Below are 11,022 nucleotides of genomic sequence, written 5' to 3'. Positions count from 1 at the left end.
TCACCTTGATATACATATCTACATGATCCAAGTGTTTCCAATTCTATCTTTCGTATTATATACAAGTGCCATGAACCCTCAAGTATCTAATGCAAGTAGTATAATTTTACTTGAAGATTGTTATGCAAGTAACTCAAAACTCATACCTTGCTAGTATACCAAATAATTGTGATGCTGAACCCTGTATAAGTTATACTAAGTAACCTTAGCTTGACACCTAAAAGTCAGTTATTCCTTAATGTTGTTCATGATTGCTTGATAAATTCTATTTTTACCCCTAAACCATGATACCCTGTTATACTTTGAATTGATGCTTACCTCCTTTATATTCTCATACCTATGTCTTATCTGGAACCACTACATTGAACCTAGTTTGACCTAGCTCTTTTCAATAACCCTGTTAAACTTCATTACCAAGTCCTTAAAAATCTTGTTTAATATTGTAATCTCTTTAAACATTAAATTGCTGATCTATCTAAAGCCAACCCTATGTAGTTATAACTAATAACTTTAGTTCTTTCACCCTGAGTTAATGTCATGAACTTAATGTAACCCTGATTATTTGGTTAATACCCTTATGTTTAGTGATCGGATTCCTTGGGAATAGAAACTTTGCGGTACCCGTTGATAAGATATCAGTTTAGTTGATCATCGCCTTAAAATTGATTAAACCTATTCCATGTGCTTCGAAGTTAATCTAGAACCTCTGATAAAGATGTTCACTGTTTAAGAATTTAACCGTCACTTGGCATCAGTTTTTAAAATAAAAAGTTAAAAGTAGATTTTCAGTCCCAAAGGGGGATGAATGTTTTCATTAAATAGTGGATCTGGACTGAGACGCAAGTCCTTTATGCTCTTAATTTATAGGCTTAAAAGTTGCCTAGGGATCCCATTAATGTTCTAAAACCCAGCGAGGTTCGGGATTACTTCGCGGCTGATCACCGGCTATAATCTGTAGCGTCATAAAATGGTTTTTGATAAAGAAATGGTTTTTTTAGTTGTTTGTTATAAATAAATGATTCCATCACCCTGAAAGTTTATCTCTTGTTACTATATTATTGGATCTTTTATTTCCATGGTTATTCTTTCATTCTTGTTTTTGTATTATATAGCACTTGTTGAACATTTGGCTAATTACTTGCTTTCACCCTGGTATTTCAGCTAGCAGATATGGTTAGATTCAAGCAGACCGCCTGTAAGACTTGTGATGCCGATTCGTATGTTCGAGCTCAGGTAGTATAGTGATTGTTTTGTGTGAGGACTCGGTATTGAAATCAGGTTGTAATAGTTAATAGTGTTGGGTTGTTCCAAACCCTAAACTGTAAGATCTTGGATTCATATATATTTATTTCCTTTTGATAACTATTGTGATTATTCATATAGTTTCTTTTGTTAAATTTGGGGTGTGACAGTGAAGGTGAGGGTGGGTAGCCAAGGGGAGCCCTTGATACAAGAACAGAGAGATCATGAGAGAAATACAGGTACAAGAGAAATAAGGTTAGACATTATTGTTAGTGAGTCAATGAATGCCAATGATGCAAACAGATAAAAACTATCTCAGCATGATCAAGCTGTCATAGATTCCATCTCTTTGGATGCTGAGGCATTTACTCATCCTGTTCCAGCATATCAACGTTTGGCTGGACAGGGCAATGAAAATGCTGAAAAAATGCTGAACTTGGTGCATGCTACTCAGTTAGATCTCTTATACTACCATTGATCGACAGAGCGGAACGACCAGAAAAAGAAGTGAAGTTAGAAAGCCGTATGATAGGTGGTAACTATCTTGTACGGTTCGGGGGGTAATCGGCGTACTCCGGGGGGGGGAATCTTTGGCTCTATCGAACATACAGGGAATTGGAGGTAGCATTCCACCGATGTCAAGTCATGGACTGGTTTCCTCAGCCCTTTTTATATATGTTGGTGTTCAATATGACCGACATAAGACTCGACTTGTTAGATATTACGGAGGTTCAGTGAACACCATGCCGAATCTCCCAAAGAGCTAAGGATGCCATCACAGCCATGCCACCTAGAGCTGGTTATGATGTTTACTATGGTAATGGTGGGTCTGCAGATTTCTTTAGAGATGATGGTGATAGTGAAGAGCTCATGGACATAGGGGAGAAGCAGGCCCTAGCTCTAGATCAAACATTCCTTCTTGGGTGTTTTCTAAAGAGTGTGATGAGCATCATTTCAAGACCACCCTTTTTCACATCATCCAACAGATACACAATGTTCTTCAAGCCACTACCAATGCTAGCACCAAGAAGCTTCTACAGTCACATCTTAACTCACTATAACTCCATCAAATCTAAGTTCTTTAACATAACCAAGATGTCACTTCCATCAAGACAGAGATTGACCAAGTAAAGAAAGATGTCTCTGAAAGATTGGATGCTAAAATTCCAGATGCAACAATTCTTGACATTAAAAGACAGCTAGGGAAGAACTCTGATCTTGCCACTAAAGTGGATTCCCCGGATACAAGGCTGACTACAATGGAAGCCTCTCTAACAGCTATTCATCTTCATTAAGCACAGCAAACTCAGTTGCTACAAAAGCTGGTGGATGCACAAACCTCCACCTCCACTCTACTTGATGATAAAAAAGGGGGAGAAAGAATTAACAATTCAAGTTAGTCAAGCAGAACCAACAAGTGAGGGGGAGCATATGATAAATGTTCGGATTAGTCAAGTAATTGTCCCAGAAATTACTCTGTCAAAGCCACCAGTATTGGACAACATTGATCTGATCCAAATAACAGTTGCTAAACTTGATTCAAAGACAAATCCAAAGATGCTTGATGTTGTAGCTATTGAGAAGGAACTAGATGAGAAATGGAAGAAGATTGATGCAGCTATTCAGGAGAAATTTGGTCAGCTACAGAAGCCAGACAAGACTTTTCATCACCATTCTCAAGTCAAACATATCTCAGTGCATGAAATGAGTCTAGGCAACTTGGAAAAAGGCTGATCTGATTCTGAAGCCTAAAAGAAACTACTCAAAGTTCTCAGATAAAAACCCTGTGGTCTTTTGTTTGAGATACCTAGGCCAGATGAAAAGAAGCTGCTGGCAAGGTCAATTGTATTTTATAAAGATCCATCTGATTCAATCCAAAAGAAGAGAATTTCCAAGATCTACAGGAATGGAAAAGAGATCTGTTGGTGTTGGACACCCTCTATTTGTAGAAGCCAAGAAGGAAGAAAAACAAAGGATAAAGCAAGAAAAGAAGCAGGCTGCTCTAGATGCTAAGAAGCTCAAACAAAAGAAGGAGAAAGCTGCTATCTTAGCCAAACTTCAAGCTGTCAAATCTACAACTGAGATGTCTGAAAAACCACATGTGATAACTGAAGCTCAGAAGCAACAAATGCAAAATGAACCTCCACAGAAAAGAAGATTCAGATACAAGCTTCATTCTAAGAGAAAATTGGACTTTAGTGATGAGGAAATGGAAGACTACATTCCCAAATAGTATACAACTTTAACTCAAACATCCAAGCCCTCAGTGGTACATGAAGAATTCAAGGTGGATCCAACTAAGAATTTTCATGGTGAGCCTATTGTTTCCAAGGATGAGCCATTAGACTGGGAAAGTCTGCCAATTCCTGAATTCAACTTAGCTATCTTCAATAAGCCAAAGAAGACAAAGATAAGAGCAACCAAGAAAAGCAAGCATGTTACTCTCAGAACCAAGACCCTAACCAAATCTAAATCTGTAGTCAACAAGGAAGATCTGTTATATATCTGTGACATTAAGGAGTTTTCAGACTTAAACCTCTACTTGGATGAACTTGAAGAAGTAAGAGGATTGATGCTCACAGACATCTTCCTGAAAGATTGGTGTTTAAGTACAAGGCATAGAAAGAAATCACATGCCCTCTTCACAGGATTCTAGAAGAAATCCAATATGTATTAATAAAGATCTACTCATCTTTCAAAAAGAACTTTGGATTCAATATGACTGCAAGAAGATTGGTTCTGAAGAAGATTGAAGAGCTAAGGAGTAATAGAGCCAAAAATGCACTTCCAAAAACTCTATTAATTCCTTTCACTGGGAAGAGAGTGCACTTAAGGCCTTATTGGCTGATGGAATTCATGGATGATAAGGGAGTTAGAAGATTCTTCAGACTAGATGACCAACTAAGTATCTCTAGCACTGAGACTCTATTGGAAATGCAAGAAATGTTGGATCAATCTGAAGCTGATGACCTTGAGTTCCACAGACAACTCCAGAATCAAATAGAGGAAAACAACAGGAAGCTTGGGAAGAAAATCAGACAATCAAGGAAATAGAATTATCTGCTCAGACTAGAGGAGCATCTTGATAATAACTGTGAGAACTATTTGTACACTTTGCTTTGTTCAATTTTCAATAAATTTGTAACACTTATCAGTTTTATCTACTACCTTTTAATCTGTATTTTTAGGATATTTTGTTATCATCAAGTTTCTCTTAATTTATGGCTACAATTCCAGTAGACATAAATTGAGGGAGATTTTTAGGAATATGTTGTGAACTTGATGATAAGTTAAACAAAACACCTTAGTAGATTTAACTTAGTGTATTTTGTAGCACTTGACGGATGATCTAATATAGTCCCGACGGATGAACTTTTTAGTCCCGACGGATGATAGATTAACATCCATCGAGTGAGTAGCTTATGTAACAAATAAATTTTGTAGCACATTTCTGCAAACAACATTGTGTAGATTCTGTAGGATTATATGAGTCATGTTGATACTAGTGGATATACAGAATAGGATGACTAATTGTATATATAAGATGTCTTATAATTATGTATAAATGAAATAGAGTCAAGTGACATAAAAGGCTCCCGACGGATGGTTCACAAAGACTCCCGACGGATGATCAACAAACCTCCCGACGGATGACAAACATAGTTCCGACGGATGATCAAATTCAAATAGCTGTTGACAGTGTCAACATAGTCACAAGCGTTGGGTGTTTGCAAAATGAATGTGGCAGCCTGTTAAGCAGGATTTCGAGAACAAAGAAGCATTACCATTTACATGCAATTTTGAAGATATTCAAAGATGCTGGAATAGAGTAGTGAAGCGGCATGGAGTTAGACTAGATATGTTTTGTTTTATTATCTTGTCTTATTATCATGTAAACTTGGTGATATATAAACAAAGTGTAGCAAGTAGAACAATCAACTAAGCAAGTATATTTTCAGAGAAACATTTTCAAGCTGTATTCTGTAAGCATTTCTCTGTAGTTTAGTTGTTCAAACTTGTAAGCAGCTGTGAGATATTCAAAGCTTCACAGAGTTCTCAATTTGATATATATATCTCTGGTGGATACTTTCAAATCCACCAGAAAGTTTTAAAAGCTTTTGTTTTTATTACTTAGTGTTTTGATTTCTATCACTCTTTTATTCCGCACCATTGCTAATCAAACACTACTGTATTTATCAAGTTAGAACTTTCTTTAAATTTCAAAAAGTAGCCAGAATTACATTTAACCCCCCTTCTGTAATTCTTGTTCTATTATTAGGGAATAACAGTGATCTTGGTCCTTGGTTGGATCCTGGTTGGGAAATGATCCAGGTCCTGGGTTGGATCTTGACTGGGAGATGATCTAGGTGCTGGGTTGGATCCTGGCTGGGAGATAATCTAGGTCCTGGGTTGGCCCTGAGCCTGGGTCTCTCCACTTGACTGCTCTGGGTGAGAGGGGTCTTGGTCCATCAGCTGAGCCTGCCTCGCCCTAGATCTGGGTTGGGCCTTAGCCAGGTTGCTTATACCCTATCATTTGCCCCCACTCCCTTATGTAGATTTTTCTGGATGAGGGAGTAGAGGAGTGTTATACAGTTGTTATTGTCTTGTTGAAAGATTTTTGCTTCTTTGTTGCCCTCCAATCCGGGTCTGGTGTATTAGAGCCCAATCTAGATTAATGTAGAGTAAATTCGTAGCCTTAGAAAAAAATTTGCTTCTTTGTTGCCCCCCAATCTGGGTCTGGTGTAGTAGAGACCAATCCAGAATGAAGTTGGGGAACTTGGTTGCCTTGGGAAAAATTTCTGCTTCTTTGTTGCCCCCCAATCTGGGTTGGTGTTGAAAAGACCAATCCGGATTGCAGCTGTAGAACTTGGTTGCCTTGGGAAAGATTTTTGCTTCCTTGTTGCCCCCCAATCTGGATTAACTTGTATTCGGGTAGGTGTCTATCATCCGGGTAGGAGGCTGTAGATTCTACATAAATTGTGGAATTTGTAACATTTTTCAGCTTTTCCCCCACGATTTTGAATTATAGGGCAGTTAATTCTTTGAAACTCATCCCATAATCATTACGTGGTTTAATGTGTTTTTAATACATATACGTATGTAAGTATATATATATTTGTTTTCTGTAACTGAACCTTTGGCCAATCCAGTTGTGCCACGTGGCGAGGGGGTTTCTCCACACCCCCTATAAAAGGCTTGCTCCCCTTCACTTTTATTTTTTTATCTCCTCTAGAATATTAATAATCCCTTTCTCTCTTTCTTTCAAAAATCTCTGAAGGCTCGTGTTATTGGTTTGGTTTCTCCGCCGTTGTGCCGCTGTTCTCTGTTTGCTGGCCCTCGCCGTATTCGACCGACTTGTAAGCCCTTTATTCCTTGCTTTTCCATCAATTTGTTCCTCGATTTCTCTTTTCGAGTTTTAGTGTTTTTTTCCCAGTTTTTTGCATCCTTCGAATTAACGGTAGATTTATGTGTTTTTTGGTTTGTTTTGGTGATAAACTGTTTCGTTTTGTGGTTTTGTTTGAGTTTGATGCTAGATCTGTAGATTTTTGGTTATTTTAGGTCTGGTTTTGGTTCGATTTTGTTTCGTTTTGGGTCAAATTTTCTGGGTTTGAAGTTGAGTTCTTGGTATTCTTCATAAGAATAATTGTAAGTATATGTGAAAAGTATATTTTCTGTTGTTTGATTCTTGGGAAAACTGTTTGTGGGCAAGAGTTTTGGCTTTGATCCGGGTTGGGGGTGCATAACCCGGATCTAGGCTAGTTTACATGGTTACAATTGAAAATATACGATTATTTAGGGTTTAGATATAAGTTGTTTAGATCCGGGTCTAGCTCATGGGCCCGGATCCGGGTTCTTGGTTGCTTTTTGTTATTTGGGTTGTTGTTGAATCTGGAACCTTGTATGTGTTTAAGGGATTCCTTTTGTTTTCATAGTATAGATGATCCGGATCGTTGATGTTTTTCCGGGTTGGACTTGCATTAGTGGTCCGGATTGGTAACCAATTCGGATTGACATTTTAAATTTGATGGTTGCTTGGCTAATTTGCTTGTTTAGAAAGTATTTTAAGTAGCTTATTTATTCTTTTGAACCGGGTACCAAAGCCTACCTGGACCCATTTGCTTTCTGGCCTGTTTCTTACTTTCCAAATATTAAACACAAGTCATCAGCCCGGATGTGAGTTGGTATCCGGGATGATGGGGTGTTGGGTCCCGGAATAGATGCTACCTGGAATGATGGATGGCGCTTAGAAAATATTCCAAGTACAAATAGTAATGTTATTCTGGGTCTTATTTGCTTTTTAGCTTAGCACTTGGGGAATGTTCTAAGTATATGGTTGTTGCCTCCTAACCTGAAATGGGTTTATAGACGGCATGGATCTGGGTATGAACCCTTTCCTGGTTTGTATAATTGTTGCTTTTTTATGCTTCACGTACTTAGAAATTTACCTAAGTACAAAGTAGTTTCGTTCTACCCGGATTTGGATACCTATACGGATTGATTTTTGCTTTTAATGTTTGCTTCCAATCCGGGTATGGCACCATATCCGGATTAATGCTCACTTTTTGCTTTTTTATGTACTTAGAAAATGATCTAAGTACCTATTGGTTGTTTTCTATCTGGGTTTGGATGCCTATCCGGATTGATGTTTGCTTTTGATGTTTGCTTCCAATCCGGGTATGGCACCATATCCGGATTGATGCTTGCTTTTTGCTTGTTTATGTACTTAGAAAATGATCTAAGTACATAGTAGTTGTCTTCAAATCGGATTTGGATACCTATCCGGATTGATGTTTGCTTTTGATATTTGCTTCCAATCCGGGTATGGCACCATATCCGGATTGATACTTGCTTTTTTCTTATTTATGTACTTAGAAAATGATCTAAGTACCTATTGGTTATTTTCAACCCGGGTTTGGATACCTATTCGGATTGATGTTAGCTTTTAATGTTTATTTCCAATCCGGGTATGGCACCATATCCGGATTGATGCTTGTTTTTTGCTTTTTTATGTACTTAAAAAATGATCCATGTACATAGTAGTTGTCTTCAAACCGGATTTGGATACCTATCCGGATTGATGTTTGCTTTTGATGTTTGCTTCAAATTCGGGTATAGCAATATATTCGTATTGATACTTGCTTTTTTCTTGTTTATGTACTTAAAAAATGATCAAAGTACATAGTGGTTGTTTTTAACCCGGATTTGGATACCTATCCAATTTGATGTTTGCTTTTGATGTTTGCTTTCAACTTGGATGTGATTGCTTATCCGGGTTGAAGTATGCTTTGCTTGCAGTATTTGTTAAAATAAGAACTGACTTAGAAGGAAAATTCTTTTCATTGATTTGAAATTTTCTTCGTACAAAATTCTGAATTATAGATTGGTTGCTTGCCACAGGCTACAAATTTTTGGTTTCTTTTGGTTGCTTTTTCTACTGATAGAATTTTCTGAGCCTAAGACCATGCCAGGTGTTCGGGATCTTGGTTTCATCTATGCTCATCAACTTGTAGGTCTCTGGACTTAATACCTCTTTAATTCTGTAAGGGCCCTCCCACTTGGGCATCAGGTTTCCAGTATTGGTTGGATCCAAAGCTTCTTTATCTCGAAGTACCAGGTCTCCAACTTGAAAGTTCTTGACCCTGGACTTCTTACTAAAGTGTTCCTTAGTTTTCTCCTTGTATTTTTCCATCCTTGCCACAGCCTGGTCTCGGACCTCATCAATTAGATCAATATTTTTTCTGAGCCCCTCCTCATTGGCTATTTCATCAAAGTTAATTGCTCGGTGAGAGGGGGATTCTACCTCAATGGGTAGCATTGCTTCTGTTTTGTAGGCTAGCTTGAAGGGTGTTTCTCTTATGCTTGTCTGGGCACTTTCCCTGTAGGCCCATAACATATTAGGTAATTATTTTGGCCACTTGCTTTTACTTTTTCTAAGCCTCTTCTCGATGCCTCGGAGAAGGATCCAGTTTGTTACTTCCACTTGTCCATTTCTTTGAGGGTATTCTACTGATGATTTCCAGTGCTTGGTACCCCGGTCTTGGAGATAGGATTCGAATTCTGACCCAACAAATTATGGTTTATTATCTGAAACCAAGACTCTTGGGATTCCAAACCTCATCAAGATATTATCCATGAACTTTATGCAATCCTGCTGGTTTATGGTTCCCATTGCCTTTGCTTCCACCCACTTAGTCATATAGTCGATTGAGACTAGTAGGTATCTCAGGTCTCCTCTGACCCGAGGGAAGGTCCCATGATATCTATCCCCCAGACAACGAAGGGGATTGGAGATAATACTGATGAGGGTAGGATTGGGCTTACCCGGGATACACTATTGAAGATTTGGCATTGCTTATATTTTTTCACAAAGTCGTTTGCATCTTTGTGGATTGTTGGCCAATAGTATCCCCGTCTTATTATCTAGTGAGCCAGGGCCTTCGCCGACATATGATCGCTGTATATCCCTTCATAGACTTCTATTAAACAATATTCTGCCTCCTCTGGGCCAATGCATTTCAGAATAGGTGATGAGAAGGTCCAGCGATAGAGTATTCCTTCTTCAAGGAAAAATTTTGATGCCTTAGCTTTTAATCTTTGAGCCTTCCCTTTGTCTTCGGGAAGTTCTCCCTTCTCCAAGTAGTTGATAAACGGAGTCATCCAATTCAGGTTTTTGTCTATCTCCATGACTTCTTCGAATTCTATACTGGGCTTTTGTAGTTCTTTGAAGTAGACAGAGCAATCTAGGTCTGATGAATTTTGAACCAGCTTGGACAGGTTGTCTGCTTCTAAATTCTCTTCTCTGCAGATTTGTAGGACTTGACTTCGTGGTATTAAGGCAAGGTAGCTTTGGACCAGAGCCTGGTACTTAGTTAAAATTAGATCTTTGGCTATGTACTCGCCATTTGTTTGTTTTACTATAATCTGAGAGTCAATATAGATCTTGAAGTCCTGGATCCTGAGAGTCTTTGATAGCTTCAATCCTACTATCAGCGTTTCATACTCTACCCGGTTGTTTATTGCTGAAAAGCCAAAGGAAATTGCAGTTTGGACTGTAAAGCCATATGGGCTCTTTAGAATGAGCCCTGCTCCTGACCTTTCGTTCGTTGAGGATCCATCGACTTTGAGAGCCCAGGCTCCCGGGTTATGATCATTGTTGCTTTCAGGGTCAATGTTCATGGGTCTAGGCTCATCTTCCGGGAAGTTGCATTCTATAATGAAGTCAGCCAAAGCCTGGGCTTTGATTGCTGTTGTTGAAATGAAACTCAAGTTGAATTGGCTTAGCTCAACTGCCCAGTTTACCAGCCTTCCTGAGACATCTGGCTTGTGTATTATCTTCCTTAAAGGTTGATTAGTCACAACCCAGATCTCCCTTCCTTGGAAGTAATGTCTGAGATTTCTGGATGTTGTGACTAAGGAAAAAGCAAACTTTTCTACCATTGGGTATCGGGTCTCCGCATCTTTTAGTACTTAGCTCACATAGTAAACTGGTTGATGTTTTCCATTCTCTTCCCTGATCAGTGCTGCTCTAACAGCCATGGCCCCTGCTGATAGGTAGAGGAATAGCGGCTCCCTGAGTTGGGCTTTGCTTAAGATTGGTGGCTGGAAGAGATACCTTTCGATTTCTTAAAATGCGCTTTGGCACTATGGGTTCCAATTGACTTCCATCTTGTTGGTTTCTCCTTTCAATAGGTCAAAGAAAGGTAGGCATCTCTCAGCTACCTTTGAGATGAATCTTTTAAGTGCTGCCAGTGACCCTGCTAGTTTATGAACATCCTTCTG

At 38.7% G+C, this 11,022-nt stretch overlaps 2 protein-coding genes across 2 annotated transcripts; both read right to left on the bottom strand.

The window, feature by feature from the left end:
* Window positions 1-8,674: 8,674 nt before the first annotated feature.
* Window positions 8,675-9,136, bottom strand: LOC141718606 (uncharacterized). The gene has a single exon (XM_074520983.1). The coding sequence runs from the start codon at window positions 9,134-9,136 to the stop codon at window positions 8,675-8,677; it is 462 nt and encodes a 153-aa protein (XP_074377084.1).
* Window positions 9,137-9,663: 527 nt separating this feature from the next.
* LOC141718605 (uncharacterized) lies at window positions 9,664-10,680 on the bottom strand. The gene has a single exon (XM_074520982.1). It carries the CDS (start codon window positions 10,678-10,680, stop codon window positions 9,664-9,666), a length of 1,017 nt encoding a protein of 338 aa, XP_074377083.1.
* Window positions 10,681-11,022: the final 342 nt, after the last annotated feature.

This window comes from Apium graveolens, chromosome 4 (assembly GCF_009905375.1).
Source record: "Apium graveolens cultivar Ventura chromosome 4, ASM990537v1, whole genome shotgun sequence".
In the NCBI taxonomy this organism is placed as follows: Eukaryota; Viridiplantae; Streptophyta; class Magnoliopsida; order Apiales; family Apiaceae; genus Apium; species Apium graveolens.
The sequence above is the reverse complement of the archived record's forward strand: the minus strand, read 5'-3'. Positions and strand labels throughout refer to the sequence as shown.

Bases quoted from the DNA above. Each gene is read 5' to 3' on its own strand.
- LOC141718606 (XM_074520983.1), bottom strand. From the start codon at position 9,136: ATGTTATGGGCCTACAGGGAAAGTGCCCAGACAAGCATAAGAGAAACA.
- LOC141718605 (XM_074520982.1), bottom strand. From the start codon at position 10,680: ATGGTAGAAAAGTTTGCTTTTTCCTTAGTCACAACATCCAGAAATCTC.